At 34.5% G+C, this 27,196-nt stretch overlaps 1 protein-coding gene across 2 annotated transcripts in view; it reads right to left on the bottom strand.

The window, feature by feature from the left end:
* The window catches only part of LRBA (LPS responsive beige-like anchor protein), a 794,075-nt gene that overhangs the window by 143,731 nt on the left and 623,148 nt on the right, over positions 1–27,196 (bottom strand). For both annotated transcript variants that reach the window (XM_042935320.1, XM_042935319.1), the window contains one exon: positions 8,082–8,234. In XM_042935320.1, the coding sequence (XP_042791254.1) occupies positions 8,082–8,234 (153 nt within the window). The remainder of the gene's footprint in view (positions 1–8,081; positions 8,235–27,196) is intronic.

Below are 27,196 nucleotides of genomic sequence, written 5' to 3'. Positions count from 1 at the left end.
CCTGGTATTAAAGTCAAAGATATCATAAGAAAACTATATACCAATATTCCTCATGAACACCGATGCAAACATCCTCAAAAGTAATAATTTCTCAACAAAATATTAACAAAAACAACAAAATACCATATATATTAAAAAGATTTATACCATCCAAGTATGATATATTCAAGGACTGCAAGGTTGGTTTAATATCCAAAATCCAATTAATGTGATATATCATATTTCACTTTTTGTTTCTTGTTTGGAAAACTTCCCTATTTCAAGATCCCTATTCCCTATTTCAAATAGGGAAAACTTCCCTATTTCACAAAGGAATCCTTCTGTATTATCTCCTAAAAGTTTATCATTTATCTTCATATTTAAAGCATCAATATACTTTAATTTTTGTTTGTGGCATAAGAACAGTTCTGATCTATTTTTTCCATATTGATATGATTATGGGATAAACTATATTCCCCCAAATTCATATGTTGAAATCTTAACTTCTCTGTAACTCAACATATGATCTTATTTGGAAATAGGATCATCACTTACGTAATTATTTATGTTAAGATGAGGTCATACTGGAGTAGGGTGAGTCCCTAATCCAATATGGGTGGCGTCCTGATAAAAAGGGGAAATATGGACACAGAGACTGATGTGCATAGAGGGAAAATGCTGTGAAGAGACAAGACACAGAGAGAAGATGACTGCATATGAACGAAAAAAAGGCCTAAAGCAGATTCTTCCCTCACAGCACTCACAAGGAACCAACCCTACTGAACTTTGTTCAGACTTCTAGCCTCCAGAACTGGGAATCAACAAATTTCTGTTGTTTAAGCCACTCAGTTTGTGGTACTTTGTTACAGCCACCCAAGAAACTAATACAGTAACTATCTCAGCATGAAATCAAAAGTCCTTCTTTTCCCCAAAGATCTGCAACATAATAGATGTCCTGGCCTGTTTCTGGGTTCTGTGTTCACTTCAGTTAGTCTACTTTCTCCTGGTTTCCCCTAATTACTATAGTTTTATAATAATTCTTGATATATAATACAGCAAGGCCCCCAAACCTGTTCTTGTTCTCAGAAAAGGTCTTGGCCATAATTGGTCCTTTGTCCTTTATTACCAGTTTGTCATATTCCAACAAACAAAACCTATTGGGCCTTGAATTGATAGTTACATTTAATTTATAAGTAAGTTTGGGGAGAATTAATAACCTAACAACATCAAACATCTTTTTTTCTACTTAGATGTCCTTTTCAAACTAGAATTTTCAAAGTTACATACCAGGAGCAAAAGCAAACCAACAGTATTTTTGGTGTTTTGTTTTTTTTTCAAACTTCACACATATCTGCTCCACCCCCCAGAGTTCTGGATCTGACCACTGCAGGGAGTAAAGAAAGGGTGGGAGGCTTATGTCCATAGCTGAGAATGATCACCAACTACAGCCATCATGGCTGTTTACATTCTTGGCCACATCACTATCAATGTAGAAAATGAAAAGTCAACAGGAAAAAGAACAGTATCAAAAAATTATGTTAGCCCCTGTTGATTCTATCCCAAAGAACAGAAAAATATTGCCTGGTCAGCTCTCTTTAGAAAGATTTTTTAATGCCATTTTCCTCAAAAATGGAAGCAAAGATGTGAATAAAGGTTAAAAAAAAAAAGTGCAAACCCTTTCAAATCTCAAACCTCTCAACCTTACAGTGTTGCTAAACACTGAAAATTGGGACATAATATGGTAAAATTGTATCACTTCAAACTCAGTCATCTCAAGCTTCAGCTCTTGCCATTATGTACATATAACAGTTTTTCATTAAGGACATGAGATTTATAGTCTCAACTATTCTGTCATCACTTAAGATTTGTAAATTTTCCAAATTCAAAAGAAGTTATGAAATACTGACCTAATTCCTTCAGAGATAAAAGATCTATGAAGGTTTAAGGTGAATAAATTTAAATCTTAGCAATAGATAAGAAAAAAACAAAGTTGGTTGAGAAATCTGAAAATGTTTTTCTCAGACAATAATATAAAAAGATATCATCATTTTTAATTTGTCCATGTATCATCTGAAAAGGAGATAAGATACTCATTTTATTTTTCTTTACCTTCTCAAGGACGTAACTACTCATGTCACCATTCTGAAATAGTAGAGAAGACAAAAGCTATAGAAGATACACAAAAGCAAATGTGATTCTAACTGAAAACCTCAGGATAATCCATCAATAGAAGCCTTGCTTATTAGATTCATGCCACCTCTCAGCCTTTGAGAAGCTTCTACTTCAAAAATCTAAGTTATCAAAAAGGAAGTAACCTACAAAAGAGTAGGGATATCATCTGTCTTATTCACTGAATCTAGTTTGCTGGTACAAACATGGGCGCTCAATAAATACCTGTAAATGAAAGAATTATCTTTATTAAAATGCGAATAAATTATACATCCTTTGGCTAAAACAAAATGCTCCACTTCAACTTTTATAAAGAGACCTATCATTACTGTTCAGAGTATGGGTTTCTTTGTCTCTTGAATTTCAACTTAAAACTCCAGGGTTGTAAGAGGCAATATAATATAGGTCCATAACATGAGCATTATATCGTAAAGATAATTGATGAGCAGTCTGAACTCATACAGTGTTATATTATTTTAAAGTATGAAAGCCTGTTTCTCATTTGTATTTCTGAAGCAGTTTTGGAATAAAAAAATTTTTTCTGGTTCAGGTAATATTAAATAACACAGGCAAATCTCTGGGATGTAGTTAAGATTGTTTGGGTTTTACCCTGATTCTAATTGTTCAGAACAAAGAAAATATAATTTATTTACCTGAAAGACTAATCAGACCTAGGTGGGTTTTCCTTCTAAAATACACAGGATATTGTCTTCTGTCCATAAATCCTACACTTTAGCCAATTTGCCAATCCTACATTTAGATCTTCATTACTTGCAGAAAGCTCTGAGAATTAAATTGGTTAAGGTAAGATAGTAGTTAGGGCCCTCTAACAAAAATAGAAAATGTGGCATTACGGGTCCACCATCAAAATCATGCTACTAAAAATATCCTATCCCCTTGAATTAATATCTGGGCAAACAAATACATTAAAAAGACGTGCTGGGTATCTTAAAACGAGTATGTCAGTTAATTAATTCTGTGATCCCCTGCTACCAGCGAGTACTGTACAATCTGTTATTATTCACTGTCCTATAGATCATCTGTTCTTGGTGCTGGTTTGTTCCAGGAAGAGAGACAGCTGCAACACTATATCCCTGTTCAACCTGAGGACCATCTGACTTTAATTGTAACACACAGCTTGATGTGGCTCTGGCTATGAGAAGCCAAAGTATCGTCTGTAATAATCTGGAAAAGCAGAAACCTGCCAACAGAGGGCTGAAAACAGGGACTTGTGCTGTCTGGCTGCCTGACGGGCTGCAGGAAATATGATTAATGAGTAAGGTATAATGATATCAGGAACCCGATTAGCACCACAAAAAGGTCACAGATCAAAGTAGTATGCATTTCATGAGCTACAATCATTGCATAAAATCTGTGGACTTGAAGAGGCAACCAAAAAGAGGAGGAGGATAAAATCCTTACTTGATAACATGCTAACAGATACATAAAATACCATACTAATAATTTAATCACTTGTAGAAAGTGAAGAGGAAATTATAAAATGAATCAATACAGACTGCACTTTAGGAGAGCTTTGCTCATCACAGGTGTATAATAAATATTTCTGAAAGAATGAATGAGTTATTGAATTCTTTCATAAAGATACATGTAAGTAAAATCAAGTATCTTTCCTAGTTACAAATGTAAAAGATGAGAGATTTGATATTTGACTCTATGTTTGCATTTAATTTGCAATGAAATTTTTATACAGTTCTTTTAAGAATGAAAGCTCATTCAGAGCCTGAACTATGAGGACATTGTATAACTCACAGAGGAATCACTGGCACAAATGCTTAATAAAGTTAATTCTAAGTTATAATAAACATGCAGTTGTAAAATACTATTTTGTATGTAATTTCATACAAAATGGCAGGCAAAACCTAAATCTTATTGAAAACAATTTGTTAACCTTCTTTTCCATGGTGCCCTTGGGAAGCCCATCTCGAAAGATCTGGCTCTTCTGAGGTAAAGGTTGTGAGAGCAGAGATAGGAAGTACTATGAAGAGAGGGGCTTGCCCAATTTACACAATTAAATTCTCTTAATTGTCAAAATAATGTTGAAAAGCTTTTAATATAACTTATTCAAATGTTTTTTTCCTTCGGACCAGATTTAAGTAAACACTCTAACAAACCTCTTCATACTCTTAATAGTACTAAATATGGTAATAATTAATCGAGATTTGGCTCCCTTGAGACTTAAAATTTTAAATCATATTTAAGAAAGTGTTTCAATAATAAAATGATCTGAACATGATTTAAGCTTTTTTCTTTAAAATATATTCCTGAAGAATGAGAATGATTATTTATACCTTTCAAATGTTATATAAATGTTATTTCCTATCTACCTAATAGTGAAACATTTTTTTTAAATGGTGATTCAAAAGAAAAATTAAAAAATGAAAAGACAGAGGCACCTGGGTGGCTTAGTTAAGTTTCCGAATCTGGATTTCAGCTCAGGTGATGATCTCATGGTTTGCAGAATCGAGTCCTGCATCAGGCTCTGTGATGAGTGTGTACCCTACTTGGGATTCTCTCTCTTTCTCTTTCTTTCTCTTTCTCTCTCAAAACAAATAAATGAACATGTTTTTAAAAATGAAAAGACAAGACTAGGAGAAAATTATTCACAAAACATATGTCGGATAAAGAACTTTCACAAAGAATATGTAAAGATTGCTTACATTACATAATGAGAAAAACAACTCAACTTAAAAATAGGCAAAAGATACGAATAGTTCCAAAGAACACTTCAGGGGGTGCCTGGGTGGCTCAGTTGGTTAAGCAGCGAACTCTTAATTTCAGCTCAGGTCAAGATCTCCTTGTTTGTGGATTCAAGCCCTGCATTGGGCTCTGTGCTCACAGTGAGGAGGAGCCTACTTCAGATCCTCTGTCTCCCTCTCTCTGCACCTTCCCCGTTTGCACATGTGCGCGCTCCCTCTTTCTCTCTCAAAAATAAATATTAAAAACAATTTTTTTAAAAAAACAAACACAGATGACTACAAAATAAGCCTGTGAAAAGGCAGTCAACATAACTAGTCATTTGGAAATGCAAATTAAAATTATAACGAAATACCTACTAGAGCAGCTAAAATAAATACTACTGACAATACCAAGTCTTAGCAACTTATCATGTGACCCAACAAGGAAACTCCTAGGTATCTATCCCAGAGAAATGAAACCAGATGTTCACCCTAAGACATATGCAAATACTCATAATAGCCTCAAACTGGAAAAACCCAAATGTCCATACACTGGTAAATAAATAAAATGTATTATATCTATACAATAGAATATTATGCAGCAATACAATATGCCGTAATACACATGCAACATGGGTGAGTCTCAAAAATATCATGCTAAATAAAAGAAGCCAGGCACGTATTACATGATTTCATTTATATAAAATTTCTAAAAAAGTTAGAAAAAAATGTCTCTATAGAGACAAAAAGTCCCAGAGCAGAGACTGACTGCAAACAGGTACAAGTGATGTAAGTGTTCCAAAGCCGCATTGTGGTGATGGTTATACAATTGTCTAAATTTTCTAAAACTCAAAGCAATGTGCACTTTTAAAAGTAAATTTTGGGGCACCTGGGTGGTTCAATCTGTTAAATATCCAACTCTTGATTTTGGCTCAGGTCATGATCTCATGGGTCATGTGATCCAGTCCCACATCAGGCTCTGCTGACGGCACAGAGTCTGCTTGGGATTCTCTCTCTCTCTCCCTTTTTCTCTGCCCCTCCCCTGCAGGTGCACACTCTCTCTCTCAAAAAAGAAAAAGTAAATAAATAAATAAATGTTAAAAAAAATAAAGATTAATTTTATGGTATATACATTATACCTCAATAAATGTACTTCAAAAGGGCAATTACTGAAATAAAAAAAAAAAGAACTTGTGGTATAACTATACCTTCTATTGACTTCCAATAGTCTCTGAGGGGTGGGAGGGAATCACACAGCCATAGACAACTGTCACATTTAAAAGTCTGACATCTCCTTCAATGTTTGCTACAACTAAGCTTTGTGTTGGGCTCTCATTTGAATTATAATCTTCCAAATTGCATGGGGTAAAAGTAAAATAAAACATGTACCTGAGGACTATGATAGAATGATGTTAGGTACTACTTTCTAAGTGCTTACTGTAAGCCAAAGAATATTACATACATAATTACAATTTTATATTCATAATTTTCAGACTACATATAAGGAAACCAAAGCTCAGAAAGATTAAACTGCCTAAAGTCCCATAATTAGCAAAGTGATTTATTCAAGATTAGAAAGTTGGTCTAACTCCAAGGACTATGTTCTTTCCATTTCCCCTGCATTACTTCCAATATACATAAAATGTGAAATTTCAGTAACAATGGGACTGCAATTAGGATCTGGAAGACAGGATTAAAATATAAATGTTGAGGGGCACCCGAGTGGCTCAGCGGTTAAGCATCCGACTCTTGGTTTTGGTTCAGGTCATGATCTCACGGTTTCGTGAGTTTTAGCCCTGCATTGGGCTCTGCGCTGGCAGCATGGAGCCTGCTTGGGATTCTCTTTCTCCCTCTCTCTGCCCCTTCCCCATTTGTACTGTCTCTGTCTCTCTCAATATAAATAAACAAAAGTTAAAAAAATATATAAATGTTAGTATAAAAGGTAAGAAATGTCACTTAGAAAACTAAAATGCAATAATTTTCCTTAAGTGTAAATTAAAGACACGATGGAATTTAGCTTTCTTTTTTTTTTTTTTTTTTAAACTAATCTCTCTGCCCAACATAGGGCTTGAACTCACAACCCTGAGATCAAGAGTTGCTCTACCAACAAAGCCAGCAAGGTGCTCCTAGATTTCACTTTTAATATCAGTATGACAGAGATTCTACTTTTTTTTTTTTTTTTAATTTTTTTTTTTCAACGTTTTTTATTTAGTTTTGAGACAGAGAGAGACAGAGCATGAACGGGGAGGGGCAGAGAGAGAGGGAGACACAGAATCGGAAACAGGCTCCAGGCTCCGAGCCATCAGCCCAGAGCCCGACGCGGGGCTCGAACTCACGGACCGCGAGATCGTGACCTGGCTGAAGTCGGACGCTTAACCGACTGCGCCACCCAGGCGCCCCGAGATTCTACTTTTAAAAACTGAGAATAAAGGTCCCAGACTCCAAACTTTTATGAAACTTAAAGGCAAAAACGGACAGACAGAACTTTTTCATAAAATAATTTAGAACCCACGTGAGAGGATTTTAAAGAGTTCACTAGAGAGGAGCCTGAAGAAAATAATGATTACTGGGCTTTTAAGTTTTTAAATTTTTATGTTCTGAATATTACATGAAGATTTCCTTTTAAAGAAAGATAATAATATAATATATATATTTTATATATATATATATATTAATTAAAGATAATAATAATATAACTTGAAAATCTTTTTTCTATTACCAAAATGTGCAGTGGCCTTCTATCCCAGAGCACAGGATTACGTTCTTTACCTAGTACAAGAAACTCATGTTTCATGAAGCATACAATTCCAGTTTTACTTATAATTTCCCTTATAATTCTGAGGCGCCTGGTCATGATTTCACGGCTAGTGGGTTCAAGCCTCACACTGGGTTCTGTGCTGACAGCTCAGAGCCTGGAGCCTGCTTTGGATTCTGTGTCTCCCTCTCTGTCTCTGCCCCTCTCCCTCTCATGCTCAGATTTATAATTCTGAATTATCATGTGCATATGAAGGTTAGTAACCTACATTTCACATAAAAGTACAAAAAACCACTATACTTTTCAAGTCAATAAAATTTAATAAAATATATATGGAGATTCATGAACTATTTTGTTACTTTCAGTTATCTCTATCAACTACAATTTTGTTGAGAAGAGCAAGGGTTAATGATTATACCAACACATGAAAGATACTTTGAGAAAAGGCTCATGACAGACAGAGTAGATGATTACTATCTTACCAGTCTGTTTATGCGAACAAATTCTTCTGAGGTTTTGGCCCAAGGAGGAAGTTCAACATCAGACACTACTGTCCCATCATCCATCACTCCAAGATTATAATTATTGAAGTTGACAAACATCTCAGGAAGATAATAAAATTCAGGAATCAACTCCTATATAAAAATAAAAGACATCATCATATTATAAACTGCAGAATACTGACTAGATATTCATAAAATGGCATAGTCATTTCCTTTTGTGCAGAAGAAGAACAAAATAAACACAAGAAAGTTTTTCCTTTCTCTATCACAGATCTATCACAAAGTTACTGTTAAGGTAGACAGTTCCCATCCAACCAAATTTAAATATTAACACCTTACCGGTTGGCATGTGCTTCCTTTTAGGACAATTCTCGTAACTCAAAACTCTTAAATACCAACATTTGAGTATTATTTGAGGTTTGACAAAACAGAAACAGAGAATAACATGCTGTTACAGCTTAAAGTAAATTTTTTATGAAGTATGTGGAATTTTTGCCCAAAAGACCAAAATCTTTAAAAGTATTAAAACACAACTGCATTGGTCCCTTCATCAACCAGGATAGTATTCATTACATTTAGCTATGATTTAACAACATGTTTTGCTCACATTTTAAAACATTCAAGTTTAGTTGTAACACACTACCTTTGAGAAAAAATATTTACAAGGAGTCTAAAAAAATGATCTGCAATAAAAAACTTGGTAAAATTAAATATATGACTTTATTAAGAACACTTAAAATATACTTCATTAAGGTATTTTATAAGCAGAAAATGAAGCTAGTTAGGGTTTTTGTGTACAATAAGCCCCATGTATAACTATTTCAGAGGTCCTGTAGATCAGACTTTAAATCCAGTCTTGACATGGGTCAGTGACTCAGTGGTCTTTAGGATACCCCCTCAGGGCCAGCTATGGCAGGCCTGGCTTTCCAAACAGTTGAGTAAAATAGGGAGGTCATCAGATTTTGGACAAGGTCAGTGTGAACTCTCCAGAGTAAAGAAAAAAGATCCAGCAGGAATTAAGCTATTATCACCTCGGTCATCCATGTGAAATGTTGCTTGACTTTGAATTGTACATCCTTTGTTTACAATCACAATAATTAACTAAGCAGGGTAAAAATGAGCTTGTCCTCCAAATGCCTGACAATCACCTGATCATTAGACTTGAAAAACATTTCAATTGGGCATTTTTTTTTTTAAAAAAGGAAGAACCCTGTTAGAAGTTAAACCATAAATGAAATGACACAGTGATCATGCAAAAATATTAAGATTCTCATCTTCAAAAATGATGCATCTTAAGTCTTAACCGACAAAAAGAGGAAAGATGTATGTGTGTTATTTTTATGTAAACAAAAAGCTATATCCAATATGTTTGATATTGCATGAGATGAGTCAGGTGCTAAAATAAACTCTTTTTTTATTTTATTTTATTTTTTTTGAGAGGGACAGAGGGAGCATGAGTTGGGGGCGGGGCAGGCAGAGAGAGAGGGAGGCAGAGAATCCCAAGCAGGCTCTGCGTGGTCACATAGAGCCCGATGTGGGGCTCGAGCTCACAAAACTGAGATCACATCTTGACCCAAAATCAAGAGTTGGACACTTAAGCGACTGAGCCACCCAGGCGACTCTAAAATAAACTCTTAATAAATCTTACCACAATTAATCTTAAGAACTTTACAACATATCACCTTCATTTTAAAAATGAACTAAGGGTCAAAGAAGTTAAGTAAATTGCCTAAGGTTACACAGCTGACTTATGATAAATTTAGAGCTTAGATCAAGATCTGTCAAACCCTAAAGGCTATGCCCTTATTCGTCAAAATAAGCATGAGTTCTACTTAAACAGTATACATAATATATGCACATATGTATGTATTTTAGAGAAAGAGAGAGAGTGCGAACAGGGAAGAGGGGCAGAATAGAGAGAATCTCAAGCAGGCTCCATGTTCCACACAGAGCCCAATGCTGGGATCATGACCTGAGTCTAAATCAAGAGTTGGACACTCAACCGACTGAGCCACCTAGGCGCCCCAATACTAAACGTTTTAAATACAAGTTTTTAATATATGTTCAAAGTAATTTTTTAAAAGTAAAAAAGATTTTTCATTCTTCCATAAGAAAGTGCTTTGCTGAAAAAAATTATTATGTGTATATATACTATATATATAGTATTTTTATGTAATAAAATTAATCAAGAAGAATTTTATACTATGCTATAATTATCATTTACCCAAATATGAAGGTAATTCACTTTATAACTATTACTAATTTGCTAAAGTGTACATTCAATAAATTACAACTTTGAAAAATTGTACCAAAATGTCTTATTTTCACTCCAAATTACTTGTGCTGAAAAGAAGAATGTTCTCCCAAATCTTGTTCACAGTAAGAGGGAGGATCACACCTGTGTATTCAAAATCAAAAGCATATTTTGGCCTAATTATATACAAATTCTTTTAATTTCAATAACATCTGCCTGCCCCCATCCTTACCCCAAGGTTCTCCTGATTAGAAGATGTTGCCTTTCTTTTGCCTGTTATACTGACTCTGCTCATGTGTGATAATTTTCCTAGATTCAAAACAATGACAACGGCTGAATTTTAGATACTAGGTTTCTCCCAAGTTTTAAAATTTGGGAGAGCAGTCATTTTTATTATAAATGAAATATATACACTGCATAGTAAAAATACATAAAAAGTATCCTCTTTTTCAAGACCACATCTAGGAAGCAGAAATCAAACAGGGTGATACTTCATAACAATTTTCATACAAAGAAAGTCTTCAAATCTTCCTATGTATGGCACAAAAATTCTTATGATTTTGTATATTTTTCTCTATCTTCCACATGTGTCATCTTATTCAAGTTGCTGAACAAATTGACAAAGACATACTTGCTCAAAATAGAAATGCCCTTTCTCGTTCTTTTACAAGTTCTAAATTCAACTAACAGAAATATAGTTTGTTCCCAGCTCACTGTATTTAAACACATAAATTTATTATGAATTTAAATTATTTTGTTGCTTTAATACTAACAGCTTGCCTTACATATAAATTCACTTAATTTAATAGAGAAAAAATGCACATAAAACAAAAATGAAATAATTTTTAAAGTTTTATTTTATTTTGAAGGGGGGAGAGAAAGAGAAAGCACGTGTGAGCAAGCGTGTGTGGGACGGGCAGAGAGAGAGAGAGAGAGAGAAAGAGAGAGGCAGAGAGAATGAATCTAAAGTAGGCTCCGCACTGTCAGCAAGGAGCCCAATGCAGGGCTTGAACTCACGAATAAGGAGATCATGAACTGTGCCAAAATCAAGAGTTGGGCACTTCACGGACTGAGCCACCCAGGTGCCCCCCAAAATAAATTTTTAATGAAAGATATAAACAAAGCAATTTTATACTTTTGAAGTCTTTAGTGCACAATTGTAAACTTTCAGATCTATACTGTCTATTATGCTGGCAAGAAAGTAGTAAGTCATCAATTTCCATTTAATTACCATAGATTTTATTTGTGACTTCCTTCTAAGGATATCCTGTAAATGTTATACAGTGGGCATTATAAAAATATTTCAAAATTAAACATTTATTAAAAATTAAGCTTAATATTTCACTTTTTAGTGAGATATGAATTAAATCTCTATTTTTTACCTCTCAACCCAAACCTCTCCAATTTCAAAAGAGTAGTCATACAGTTCCAGGACATTTGCAGGGTCTACAGCAGAAGCCTCTTGAAGACACCCTTTTTTCTGTCTTTTGTGCAAGTCTAAGCAAACAGAACCAATTATGTAAGCTGTCCAGAAGAAGCAGTTTCAAAAGTTAGTATTTTTTTTAATGTTTTATTTATTTTTGAGACAGAGAGAGAGAGAGAGAGAGAGCATGAGCAGGGGAGGGGCAGAGAGAGAGGGAGACACAGAATCGGAAGCAGGCTCCAGGCTCTGAGCTGTCAGCACAGAGCCCGACGTGGGGCTTGAACTCACGAACTGTGAGATCATGACCTGAGCCGAAGTCGGATGCTCAATCAACTGAGCCACCCAGGCGCCCCTCAAAAGTTAGTATTTTTAAAGATAGAAGCTAAAGAAGAGGGAGGTTGTCCCCAAGATTAGAGAAACATATTTCTCAAAATCTATATATAATCGGCTTTTGGGAGAGGTGGGGATGAAGAGGTTAAGCTAAAACCCAGGGGATAGCAAGCGGTGATCAGGGTCATTGCCTGCTCATATAGTACCTATTTATGGATTAGAAAAAGGTAACCCTTCTAGACTAATGGAGCAAAAGGGTACTTAGTTTGGTAAGTATGCTACTGGCTGGATTTCAGCTCCTATTCCTTCCTTCAGTCAAGTGCCAGTACATACAATCTGCCCAACTGCCCAACATGGTAGGCTCATGATGGTGCACTTAGGAAAGCTAGTCCCTTGGCACCAGGGTCTTTGTAATCAGCGAGTATTTCTTAACCCAAACAGAGCTGCCTGCTTCCAAAAGACCATGAGGATACAACCAATGAATAAGATGGACAGAAGATGTGAGGGCCACTTTTCTAGGTATCACATAAGCCTGGAATAAGAGGTCCCTGTTCTACTCTCTAATGACTGTGAATGAATTTCCCACTAGCCTAATATGAAGAAGATGTGAATTCATATTGGGACATTTCTTATACACTTGAGTAGTTGGTAATTATGAATTATATATGCTCCAATCATAAAAAGATATCAATATATTCAATGATAATTCTTTTTTTCTCAGTGATAATTATTTCTAAGGAGGCAAAATGGTAGGAAGAATGCAGTACGGGAAGAAATATAATGTAAATGCTACTTTCATTAAAAGAATAAAACTTCATAATGTATAGAACTGTTGAATCATTATATTGTACACCTGAAACTAATATAACGGTGGATGTTAATTATATATGAATAAGAAAATATAAGCTAAAATATTTGAAAAATTAAAAATATTAAAGAATAAAACATTAAAGAAGTTCCTCTTATTTCATTATTTTATTAAGCCTTAGGTAGGCTTCTGAAGGGTAATAGAACACATTATCACAAAGAAGTATTCATTTACTTTTTGTTCTTTGCAGAAAACTGTGTTAAAATCTGGGATATAGAGACATGATTATCTAAATTTCTAAATAAGAGTGAAAGGATACATTTATTGGGAGGAAACTGGTTGTAGGAACAAACAGCACTCCAGAAATTCAAAAAAAGAAAATGATGCATAAATGTTGGGGTGGACAGAGAAACCTTTAGGGAAAGAGCATAATACATTGTATTTCCCTAATACAGTGTTCATCAAACAGTACTGTAATTGTCTGCTTCTATCTCCCTTTAAATTGAAGGTTCCATGAGATTGAAGACTATCTATCTTGTTCAGCATTAAACCTCCACAGCCTAGGCACAGTGTGTAACCCATATTAGGCATTCAGAAAAACTCTGTTGAATGAATGATTGAAAATGGTATTTAAAATAAATAATCAGAGAAGAAAGATGAGAATAGTCCTGAGAAGGGGAATACAGAGATTGAAATGTGCCTATCATTTGTTTCCAATGATCAATGAAGAACAATTTAATTGGTTTAGAGAGGACTGTATACATGTAGTGGCAGATGAAACTGGAGATATAGGTAGGGTCAAACTGTGGAAAGCCCTGAATGCCAGGCTATGAATTTCAGCTTTTTCTTCATAAGAAAAAAATTTTCCATTAGGAAATTTTAAAAATGAACATGAATTTAAAATGATATAAATGTTTCTAAGAAATTAACAGTGAAGAGAAAGATTACAAAGAATCTACATGTAATATCAAGGACATAATCAAGTAAGCACAATTAAGTTGAGTAAAGAAGGGACCGTATACACTTAAAACATGTTACAACCTCATTAAAAGAAAATCTGCATAAATAAATCAGTTGATAGGAGTTGAATACCCTCTTACTATAAAACAAATACACTGAACTCAACTGAGATACAAACAACACTTGACAAAAAAGTACATATAATGCCTAAAATTTACTATGGATATAGTGACATTCACGTATACGTTGCAGAATTCCATCTTAATCCTAAAAGTATCTTCCTAAGAACCATACTTCAATACCAAACATTAAATTCAAATTATCTCCTTTGACAGACGATATTTAGTAACAGAGTCAAAGATTATGTCTAATACTTCTAATGTACATTTACAAAGTGAAGTATGTTTTATATTCATCAGAACAGAACATTCTGCCCTGGATAAAAAACATATGCTCAGGAATTCTTTCTAACACCAGCGGCAAATGAGAAGCAAAAAACACAGACAGAAGACAGAGATACTTATAATTCACATTTTCTTCTGACTTGCTGACAATAATTTTAATCCCTTTCTTTTAATTAGGCAGATGGGTCATAGAGGCAGGTAACATGGTCAAAATATACTTTATCATCTCCTAAAATAAAAACTTGAAAGGTTCAACCAGAGGTTATACCACAGTTCAGGATAAGCCCATTGCTTTGATCACCAATCCTAAGGCTTTCATGGCATAATGACAAGCATTGGTTGTGACCACACATATGCTTCAGTTTTCTTTATTAGGATATGATCCCCACTGATACAGCCTCTGCAGTGAGGTTGTATGATTCTCCTAATAGACATCAATTCCGTCCATTCAACTAAACCCATCACTTCTATAATACCTGGGTAACCTAGAAAATACTGATCTATTAACCCAAAGAAACAAGAAAATCAAACTAAAAACAAAACAAAAGATGCTACTTTGGAGCTAAAGTTAAATTTTTATTCTATTCTTACTAAATTATAAAATCCTGACAACTCAAATATAAGAATAATAGCAAGGTAACATGTGCTTTGGGGACACTGACAGTAAAAAATGATGTTGAAGGCAAAATTTTGGCTTTTCATCATTGGGAACATGATATATTTTATGAAGGAAAAAAAATCCAAATAAGCTTTATTAGTAAATAAAAGAATTAGTGAACAACATGTTATGGAAAAAATAATGAACATGTTCTGAGACATTTTAACATTCAAATATTTATTTTCTTAGCCCACAAATGAGAAAAACCTTTTTAAAAAATTGATTAGAGTTGAACTGTACCTATAAGTCATTTTAAATGGACTGTATATCAGTAAGTTTTCAAATTAATGTTTAAATTTAGTTTCTTTTTATTTGGTAGATAAAATGCTATTTTTTCCTTTAACAAAAGAAACATAATAGCAATTTTTAAAACTGGAGAAGGAAAAATAATCTATAATCCTTCTAGACAAATCTAATAAATATCATGTGGTTTTAGGTATTATAAAACTGTCATTTCAAAAGCACTTAAATAAAGAAAAATCATGGATTACAAACCAATAAATAATAGATAATCTATACCAATCTAATACAGTAGAGAAAAATAACTGCATTTGAGTCTTATCTACTCAAATTACTGGTCACATGCCCTTAAATGAATTTTTCTTCTGACCTAACCCTTATTCACGTGAATTGTCATTTTTAAAACACAGGGTTGCTATCAGGCTAACAACACAAAATTTTATATACACATAAGATATTATTATTACTATTACTATTATTGTTATTAACATGACCCATGATAAAAATCCAAAATTAGAGACTCAACTTGACTGACTTTGGAAGCAAACAGGTCATTCGCTGAATTATGCTCATTCATAAAAGCATTTAATATAATTCTAAGGGCATTTTAAAAAATTTACTTATAAAAATATGTCCACAAAAATATTTGAGACTTAATAATTCCCACTAAATATCATATTTAAAACAAATATAGTTATTTTTTATAGAGCTTAACATGGCTCACTTTATGAAGACCCTGGATATTTTAGTTTTCTTCTGCTTTCAACACGTTTAACACTTCTATATTTGAACTGGACATCTTAACTGAGCCATTTGCTGTTCTAGGCCCTATCTTCAAGGAAATCGTAATTTGAGAAGAGATAATGAACATTAATAATGCAAACAACATGCAAGGTGTAACTGCCATAAATAAAATGCCCACCTTAAATCCTTTCTAGACTAAGTTGTAAAATACATAAATATATGCATACAGCTATGAGTATGGGAGAGAACAGTTAATATCAGTGTCTATGAACATATTAATGTACAGCCCACATTTTTAATTGAATAAAAATATCATAAGATCACCAGTCAAAAAGCAAATCACAGCTGATGTGTGTACATTTTTATAATTCAGGAAGAATTTTCTAAGTGCCTTTTAAAAGTTTTTTTTTCTGCTTAGTACATAAGTAGCATAAGAAAAATATTCAGTGTTTCAAGTGATTTTTATCAAAGACCAAAATAATAGTTCATTGTAGACAAAAGAGTACAAAGTTCAGTGCTAAAAAAATTAGTGCATAGATACATCATTTAACCAACTGACACATGAAGAAGAAAAGGGTTACAGAGATGTGGTTAAATGAACAAAGCTGAAAGTTGTGCATAAGTTGTATATATAAACAAGAACGAATAGGTAGTTCCATTAGAGTGTAAATGTTTTACATTGCTAAGAGAGAGGTGAGAAAACTTTAGCTAACTCTAATGTGGATGTGAGTGTGAAAGAGAGAGACTGATGGAAAAATACAAAAGAAAGAGAGAGAGAAGGCAGGCAGTGGGGGAAGGGAGGACATACACCAGAAGTGTGCAAAGGATGTATGGAAAGGTAAGATTTTAATTTTATTTTATTTTAGCTTTAAAAAAACTCTGAATTGTTTAAAAATATGTCTGAAAACAGGAAGAATACATAATGAAAATATTTTAACTAAGAAACTAAAACCACTACATAATCAAAGTTTAAGCTTAAAAAAAAACAAATGCATCAAGAAATACATTTCCAGTGATTGTGTTCGATTAGCTATACTTAAGCACTTTCTCATTCCAATTTTAGTATATGTGCTGCCGAAGCGAGCACAAGCACTTTCTCATAAATGGCTCTAACACTGATGCCATCAGCATCCATGGAATGTATTGTGGTAGAAGGCATGCTGATGGGAGAAAAAAGGAACCTAACTTATCTTCAGATTACAGACTCCTGGGATTTCTGAGGCAGTAGAGGATAAGTCAAAGGTCTCATGTTTTACAATCTCACACGACACAAATAAAACTATTCTATCATCTCCATTTTGATCGCCTCCATTATTTAACAAACATATGTATACTCAAAACTTTTGAGAGCTAATTCTTAAAGCTAAAACTCATTCATGTAATATTATTGATAGTCATTTATTTAAAAATATTATTTAGCCCAGGGGTTGAAAAAATATTATTTATAATCTCTTAGAATTTAATTGCATTCTCTCTACTTAATTTTAAGTACAGAATATGCTGTATTGACCCTACTCATTTTTTAAGTTAATACAAATTTTACATTCATTACTAATAACATACAATACATTATAATATAGGCTTTTAAATTCAATATCCAAGATATGACCAGTGACAGGATGTCCAAATAGACTTCTTTTGAAAGCTATAACAGTAACAACTCAATCTGTCTTAATTGTTAAAATGTAGAAAACTGAACCATTCCTACCTCTTGGCCAGCAAATGACATTCAGCTATCAGTTCTCTTGAGGACAGAAAAGCCCTTCCTAAAATATGAAGTATTTGTAACCCCATTCTATGTGAAGTACATATCTACCTAGGTTTTGCTGTTCCCTTCTAGCCAGGATGGCCATACACTCTCCTCTTTATCCACAAATGACCTCTCAGTTTCTGCCAGGCTCTTCCACCAATTCTTTTTTAGTTGACATTTTACAATCTATTCATTCATTCAACCAGTATTTCCTGATTTCTAACTAAATGCAAGGCACTGTTCAAAATGCTGAGATCTCAAGGTAGCCAATACAAAAAGTCCCTGCCTTTATAAAGCTCTAGTGATGGAGACATAAACAAACTAATACATATGTATCACACCAAATGGTGATAAGTACTACGTAAAAAAAATAAAACAAGATAAGGGAATACAGAATGATGAGAGGTGACGTGGTATTATTTTAGAAAGGGTGTTCAGAGAAGCCCACTCTGAGGAGGTGACCTTTTTATAGAAATCTGAATAAAATGACAAAACAAGCAAAGTAAGTATCTCGGGGGAAAGTGGTTCAGGCAGATGGAACATCATATGCAGGAGTGGACTTGGCATTTCTCAAGAGGAACAACAACGAAGGCAAGTGAGGGTACAGTAGAGTAAGAGAGAACAGTCAGGCAACCCGATAACCAGAGAGGACCTCAGTGGCGAGAGTAAGAACTTGAATTTGGTTCTAAGCTAGAGGAGCAGTCATTGGAGATCTGAGCACAGGAATATGATCTGATTTATAATATAAAAGTATTATTCTTGCTGCTGTGTAGAGAAACATGGGGAACAGATGAAGTGAGAAATTATGGCCACTTGGGCTAGGGCCTAGTGATAGATATGGTGATAACTGGTCAGATTCTGAATATATTTTGGAGGCTGAAAGAATGGGCAATAGGGTGTGAGTGAACGGGATGAATCAAAGATTCTAAGCTTCCTAAAGGCCTGAGCAAACTGGTAAATGGTGCTGGCAAAAACTGGGGGAAAGGCAAGATGGTTTCTTTGGGTGGGGAGGAGGGTAAGAGGAGAATAAAGAGTTTGATATTGGACATGTCCAGTTTAAAATACCTATGAATATATATCTAGTTCAAAAGGAGCTAGATATATAAATCTAGAATTCGGGGGAGAGCCATGAGATAAGGTGCAATCACCTAGGGAAAAAGTACTCATACAGAAGAGATCTAAAACTTCAGCCCTAAGGTACTCTAATAATTTAGGGTATGACAACAAGATAATCCAGTAAAAGAGACTGAAAAAAATAAATGGTAAGAAGATAGCCAGGAAAAGGTGGCTCCTTATTCCAGACACCAGGTAAAGAAAAGGTTACTCCTCTCCCCACCTCCCATAAAGAGGATCAATTAATTTTGTCAATAACGGTGGGAGATCAAGTACAATGAGAACTGAGTATGTGCATTTGACAGCACAGAAGCTGTTCATCAATGCCTCTGACAAGACTGATTTCAAAAGTAGTGCAGAAGAAAGCTTGATTTGAGTAGGCTCAGGAGATAATGGAAAACTGTGAGGAAGTGGACAAAAAGGAATAGACAACTCTTTTGGAGTTCATGATAAGTATCACCCATTATTCTTTCTTACCCTACATGCCTATGAGACATTTCTGAAACTTAGGTTTGGATTTTCAATAGGTGATATTATCCTTGTTATTGTGGAAATATATTAACACGTCAAAACTTGAATTCAGACATTTGCTCTATAAGCCTGCTTCACTGTAATTCATAGCATCATTTATGAAGACACCTGATCTAAAGAATCCTCTTGAGGCATATGGTCAAGAGACACACAAAAAGATGCTGAACATCACCTATCATCAGGGAAATACAAATCTCTTCCACAATGAGGTATGACCACACATCACACAGTGGACCACACAGTGGAATGGGTAAAATCAAAAAGTAAGAAATAACAAGTGTTGGCAAGGATATGGAGAAAAGGGAACCCCCATGCACTGTTGACGGAAATGCAAAATGGCACAGCCACTTTGAAAAACAGTATGGAGGTTCCTCAAAAGATTAAAAATAGAACAACACAATCCAGCAAGTCCACTTCTGGGCATTTATCCAAGCAAAACAAAAACACTAATCCAAAAAGATATATACAGGCCTATGTTTCCTGCAGCATTATTTACAAGAGCCAAGATACAGAAGCAACCTAAAGGGCCAAGAATAGATGAATGAATGAATGAAGAAAATGTGTGTGTGTGTGTGTGTGTGTGTGTGTGTGTGTGTGTGTGTACATAGATAGGTAGATGGAAAGAATATTACTCAACCATAAAAAAAGAATGAAATCTTACTATTTGTTACAACATGGAAGGATCTAGATGGTATTATGCTACATGAAATAGGTCAGATGGAGAAAGACAAATACCGTATCATTTCACTTATATGTAAAATCTACAAACAAATGAACAAACAGAAAAAACGGAAATAGGCTCACAGACACAGAGGACAATCTAGTGGTTGCCAGAGGAGACAGTGGTGGGAAGCTGGGTGAAATAGGTAAAAGTGATTAAAATGAACAAACTTCCAGGGCACTTGGCTGGCTTAGTCAGTAGAGCATGAGACTCTTGATCTCAGTAATGTGGGTTCAAGCCCAATGATGTGTGTAGAGATTATTTAAAAACAGTATCTTTAAAAAAAGGAACAAACTTCCAGTTATACAATAAATAAGTCACAGAGATGTACTATACAGCATGGGGAATATAGTTAATAATATAATTTTGTATGGTGACAGATGGTAGCTTGATTTATCATGGTGATCACTCTGTAATTATACAAATGTTGAAGCATTATGTTGTACACCTGAAATTAATATAATATCGTATGTCAACTATATTTCAAATGAATAAATAAACAAAATAAAGAAACACGTTTTTGTCTTTCTATCCTTATAGTCAACCAAATTCCACGTCCTGGAGAATCACTTTTAACCCAATCCCTTGAATTCATCCTCTTAACTACTTAATTGTTTTAAGCTCTGGGAAAAAAACCAGTGAGCAAAACAGTTCAATTCATGCTGTCATGGAGCTAATGTTCCAACAAAATAAGACATAATAAACAAATAAATAGATGTATGTCAGACGGTGAGTCATATGAAGAAAAATGAAATTGGGAATAAAAGGGCTTGGTGTGAGAGATGTAATTTTATTTTATTTTATTTTTTTAATGTTTATTTATTTTTGAGAGACAGAGAGAGACAGAGAGAGACAGAGGACGAGTTGGGAAGGAGGGGAGAGAGAGGGAGACACAGAATCCAAAGCAGGCTCCAGGCTATGAGCTGTCAGTACAGAGCCCAAAGCAGGGCTTGAACTCACTAACCACAAGATCATAACCTGAGCCGAAGTCGGAGCTTAACTGACTGAGCCACCTGGGTGCCCCAGGATGTAATTTTCAATGGAGAAGACAGAGAAGGTGACATCTTACTAAGAGGGTGACATCGGAGAGGCAGTCGGTTAAGCGTCCTACTTGATTTTGGCTTAGGTCATGATCTCACAGTTTGTGGGATCAAGCTCCACATCAGGCTCTGCACTGACAGCACACAGCCTGCTTGGGATTCTCTCTCTCCCTCTTTCTCTGTGCCTCCCCTGCTCGCACATGCTCACTCTCTCTCTCAAAATAAACAAACATTTTTAAAAAGGTGACATTTGAGCAAAGACTTGAAAAGGGTGAAGGAATAAATCCTTAAGGATATCTATCTGAAGGAATTTTTAAGGAAAAAGGAAGAATAAAAACAAAGGCCATGAGTTGGGAAGATACTGGAATATTTGAAGAATACCCTAGAGGGCGTGCTTAGTTAGAACAGAGTGAGCAAGGGAGCAAACAGTACAAAAAGAGGTCAAGACTAATAGGATTTTGGAAGGTAGGGGTAGGTGGCATAGTCTTGCACAGTAAGGACTTCAGCTTTTACTCTCAACTGGAAAACCAGTTACTTGAAGGGCAAAGACTGCGGGAAGGGCAGGTTTAAAGGAGTAAAGATGAGGAATTTGGTTTTGAACATGTTAATTTTGAGATACATTCTTATATATTCAAAGGGAGATATTGAGGAGGGACTTAGATGTCAGGAGAAACGTACAGGCTAGAGACATAAATCTGGGAGGTTAGTTAAGACTCTCTAGCATCCTTTAAGATACAACTCCAGACGCTCTGTGAAGTCACTCCTTCACCTCCCCAGTTAGAATTAATTTCATTTTGTATATATCTTATGACACCAGTTATCAATGTCTGACTTGTATTAAAAATAGTTTTATGTTGGGGCACCTGGGTGGCTCAGTCCAGCAAGCATCCAACTTCGGCTCAGATGATCTCATGGTTTGTAGATTCGGGCCCCATATCGGGCTCTGTGCTGACAGCTCAGACCCTGAGCCTGCTTCGGATTCTGTGTCTCCCTCTCTCTCTGCTCCTCCTCCCTCACTCACATTCTTTCTCAAAAATAAATAAACATTGAGAAATTTTTAAAAATAGTTTTATGTATACTGTCATTCTCATCCGAAGGTAAGTGAAATAAAGAACTGATTGTCTTACCCTTTTACTCCAAGTGCTGCCTAGTATGTATTGCATGTGATAAATAATCAATAAATGCTGACTTAGGTGTGTTTTCGAGGATTTTAGTTCAGCTGTCATAGGACGTTTTCCCTGAAGGCAGGGAGCTGGATATTTATTTCCTAACTAAACCTGCTCCTCTGTGTACTCTACACACATGTCCTAGTCAAATTTCATTTCTTTCTCTCTGGTCTACAGGATCAATCAATCACCAAATCACAACAGTTTTTACCTTCTAAGTACATTATGAAATTCATCTACATTTCTCTACTACCATTGCCACTACTTTATTCAAGCCTCCACTGCCTCTCCTCTATTTTAAAAGTTTACTGATTGTTTCCATTCTTGCTCATCGCATAATACATATTCAAACACCAACCACAGTGATCTCTTAAAACCACAAAAATCTGCTCGTGTCACACCTCTGCTTCAATACTTCCGATGTCTCCTTACTTCCCCAGGATAAATTCCAACCTCCTCACCAAAGCTTATGCAGCCTTTCACGGTAGGTCTTTGATTTCCTCTTTCCTCTCCCTTCTCTTCATTTCAGATGCTATGAGCCCACATAGCCTCAATTATACTGAACTGCAGGGACTGTTTTACTATCAGTACCTCCTCTAATGAGTAAGTCCATTGAAGGCAATGGCTGTGTCTTACTTGCTGCTGTATCACAACCAGGGCTTTGACAGAGCATAAATATAGTTAAAATAAAAAGTTTAAATATTACCTCAGGATTCCATCAAACCTTTTACTCCAATTTTTCTAAAATTTTAACACAGGTTATTTTAGTACTGTATTACTGTCCTAAATTCTAGGCCTCTGGAGAAGTACAGTTCTCCAATAATCTTCATTTTAGATCCATCTACTACTGCCCTCCATTCTGAAATAATGAACCTAGGTAATATTTATGACTTCTTCCACTCTTCAATCCTAATTATTAATAATTCCTTAGAAGAGAAGGAAAAGAGTTTAAGATGAGCAAGTCAGATTGTACTTACCCATTACATTAAATGACTGACAATAAGGGTACCTGAAATAAGTATGGAGCCTCAGAGCCAGGGGAAAAATCAGTGACATGAACTACCTAGAAAAACTTAGATATCTGTGTAATATTCAGATGTGGATTGCCTACTGAAATTCATTCAAGCTTTATGAGTCTGTGATTTGCTTCACAAAATTTGGCCATAATGATTCAGTAATCTATTCTGCACTTCAGTTTCTAAACTTAAGTGAGTTTTTAAAACTTGAAACACAGAATCTGTTGGGGATTTTAAAATGTTACTTATCACAGTGAAGATTCTCCAACCCAATTTTAACACTTCCTATTTCAATCCTCAAGAATTCCTATTATTGCTACTAACCTATCAATATTTACATGAAGTACAACATCAGGAATATTGTTCTAAGCATCCATGGCTTGAGATGGTAGCCATTAATCTAATAATTTCATATTGATTACATGTTGAAAGAACAATATTTTGGATATATATGTTAAACATATTACTAAAATTAATTTCATTCACATGGTTCTGTTCACTTTTTAAAATGTGACTACAAGAAAACTTAAAATTATACATGTGGCTGGCAGTTGTGGCTTGCATTATGTTTCTATTGACTAGTAGTAAGCCTACTTAAAGAACTGACCAACACATCTAACAGTTTATCCAGTAAGAATGAAAAACATCATTGAGGGTCATACCTAAAATGAAACCACCAATGATACACAAAAGTACAAATGATCCCCGGAATTTTAAAATGATAAATCATGCTAAAAAAATCAAAGGCTGTTTTAGTAAAGTTTAATAAGGTCTTTTTCTTCTCTGAAATAAAAGAATTCATATTTTTACTTTTATTTCATAGGAATAACCTTTATGTTTTAGTAAGTTATTCTCTCAGTATTAGCAGACTGCAAGAAATAGGGTTTCTAAGATATTAAGGTGACAGTTCCCCTAGGGCACAAAAAGAGTTAAGTAGTAGAAATGTTACCATGTTGTTATTTTTCCCTAAAAATAAATAATTAAATAAATCTTCTATCTACCTCACAACACTTCATTTGTGTATATGTGTTTGAAGATTTTTTTTTAAGTAATTTCTACATCTAATGTAGGGTTCGAACTTATAACCTCGAGATCAAGAGTTGCATTCTCTATAGACTGAGCCAGCCAAGCACTCCACAACACTTCATTTTTGTAAAATGTCATGAAAACATTTTAGAAAATGGATATCATATTCATCAAGCAAGGTATACTTTAGAATACACTCAATAAAGTGATTCTTACTACCCAGCCTCATGTTTCACTATTCTCTCTGTACTGTTTAACATTTTCCTTAGTATTTTCAGAAATTCAACACAACAATACAAATAAAGATCAGACTATAATTAATATGATTCCACATTCCACATTCCAATGGTGTATGTATTACATACTCTTCAAAATATTTGAAAAGTTGTAGGGACCAAATTAGTTCATTATCAATAGAGAAAATGGGGTAGATAGGACATCCTATCTACCCTACAGATATTTTGTGCTTTAAAAAAAAAAAAAGAGAATATGCATATTAGTTAGAAGAACAAGTACATTTTAGCAAACAGTCCTGAAGAAAATTTCTGTGCCTCTGATCATAATGAAATAGTATTTATGAATAAAACTATTACTTTTAACCAAGCCAAATCAACTTGACACTTGGAATTAAAAAAAAATAATTAACTTTTCCCTTCACTTTGTACTCTACTTCTTCATACAGATGCTTTATATAACACTGTCAGAAAGCCAGAAATTAGTACAATAGCAAGAACTGAAATCCTAGTATTTGTCTAGTAGTTAGAGCTGTTTTATTAAAGTCTGCTGAGGCATTCAAAAGAAAGTGAGATGAATTTGATGTTTAATTATTTTTGAAGGAATAAGAAAAATTGGGAAAGAGAAAGGTAAACAAGTTCATGTGGGTTTTATTTTTTGTTTGTTGGTTTTAAAGTTGCAGCTATTTTGTGTGGGTTTTAAATTTTTTTTACAGGTAGGGTATTTTAAGGCAAGTGTTTGGGTAAATGGAACTAGGCTTGTGCTCACCGAGGAATCTTGACAGAGAAAGGCTGAGATTTGGGAAAAAGAGATGTCAAAACTACAAGGATCTATCAGAAGTACCTGCTGTCCAACAAAGCATTAAGCAGGAATGTCTAGTACTTAGGGGTAGAAAGCTGAAGATATACACACTGTCTGTTTATTATGGAGCAGGAAAAAAAATCAAATTCATACTTTTATTTTTAAATTTTAAGTACCAAATTCAAGTACGAGGTTATAACTTGGTCATGAGATGCTTAATAAATGAAGGAATTAACAAATTTTTTTTTAAAATCATGTCTTCAATTTGACAAAAAAATTAGGTTTAACACTATTTTCATGTGTCCATATCCCTTACTTCTCAAAAGAGGTAAATGAGTAATTCAATAGCTTTGGGATCAGAAGTAGAACTCAACAATAATTATTAAATCTATTAGCTATTCTCATTTACTGTTATCTAATTACTCATTTCTTTTTTTTTTTTTAACGTTTATTTATTTATTTTTGGGACAGAGAGAGACAGAGCATGAATGGGGGAGGGTCAGAGAGAGGGAGACACAGAATCTGAAACAGGCTCCAGGCTCTGAGCTGTCAGCACAGAGCCCGACGCGGGGCTCGAACTCACGGACCGTGAGATCATGACCTGAGGTGAAGTCGGCAGGTGAAGTCGGCCGCTTAACCGATTGAGCCACCCAGGCTCCCCCTAATTACTCATTTCAAAATTATCTACTGATGATTCTTTTTTTTTTTTTTTAAAGTAAGCTCTGGGCCCAATGAGGGGCTTAAACTCATAAGCCTCAGATCAAGAGTCACTTGCTCTACCAACTGAGCCAGCCAGGAGCTCCTCTACTGATAACTCTTAAAGAATAAGATATATAATTTCAAGAGAATTTCAGAGTACATTATTTGCAATATCAAAAAATCCTATCAATTTCCCCAAATAAAAGATTCCTTCATATAATGTAATCTTCAATAAAATAGCTTTGATAGAGGCAATGTTATACTCTACTATAAGATAAAGTGTGTGAATACATTTTATAAAGTATCATATTAAAATATATAATTATCATATTAATTTTTTAAAGTACTCTATAGTAACATGTTTAAACATTAGTTATGTAGCTTTTCCTCTTCTAAACTCCAATATTTCTTATATGGTGCCTATCATTTTCTTCCATATAGTATAAATAGTTACACATAAATCATATTTCTTTATGAGACCATAAGGAGTTTACATCCATAGGCATATCTCAGTATATTCAACAGCATCTGACCCAGCAGATAGAGACATTATGTTATGAAAGTAAAATACTGTAATTTCTGAGGGTAGAAACAAAGATCTAGTATGAATTATGTTAGCTACTGTGCAAAGTTTTTGATTTTTTCCAGTAGTGAACATATAGATAGGAGCAGAACTCTTCTTTCCCCTCACTAATAGTGCAGTTTTATACCAAAGAGAAGCAGGTATGAATTTAGAACTGGTAGCAGGTAAAAGAGGATTACCTTAAGAAAAGACACATGAGATCTATAAAATAAAATGAAATGAAATGAAATAAAATACATTAAATTAAAATGCTGAGATTCTTCTCACAGTATTTTACTGACTGTATTAATTTTATTCACTGAGTCTGGAATGCCATTAAGCATGCTATCTTACATTCATACTACTATATTTTTCCTTTAAAAAAATACTTAAAGGAAGCAGAAAAACAACCATTCTACAACTAAAGAGAAAGAGACAGGGAGACATACAGCAGGTAGTGACAGACAAAGAAAAGAGAGAGATAGGCAGAGAGAAATTCTATACAGTGGTTCTTGGTCATTTAATTAAAGCTTCAGGCTTTGAGGCTTCTCTTCAGTAAACAGTGCTACACTGCTAGGAGAGAAATTGTCAACATTCATTCAACAAGGAACATA

This window comes from Panthera leo, chromosome B1, assembly GCF_018350215.1.
Source record: "Panthera leo isolate Ple1 chromosome B1, P.leo_Ple1_pat1.1, whole genome shotgun sequence".
NCBI classification, from domain to species: domain Eukaryota; kingdom Metazoa; phylum Chordata; class Mammalia; order Carnivora; family Felidae; genus Panthera; species Panthera leo.
Note: the sequence above shows the minus strand (reverse complement) of the source record. Positions and strands in the feature narration are given on the sequence as shown.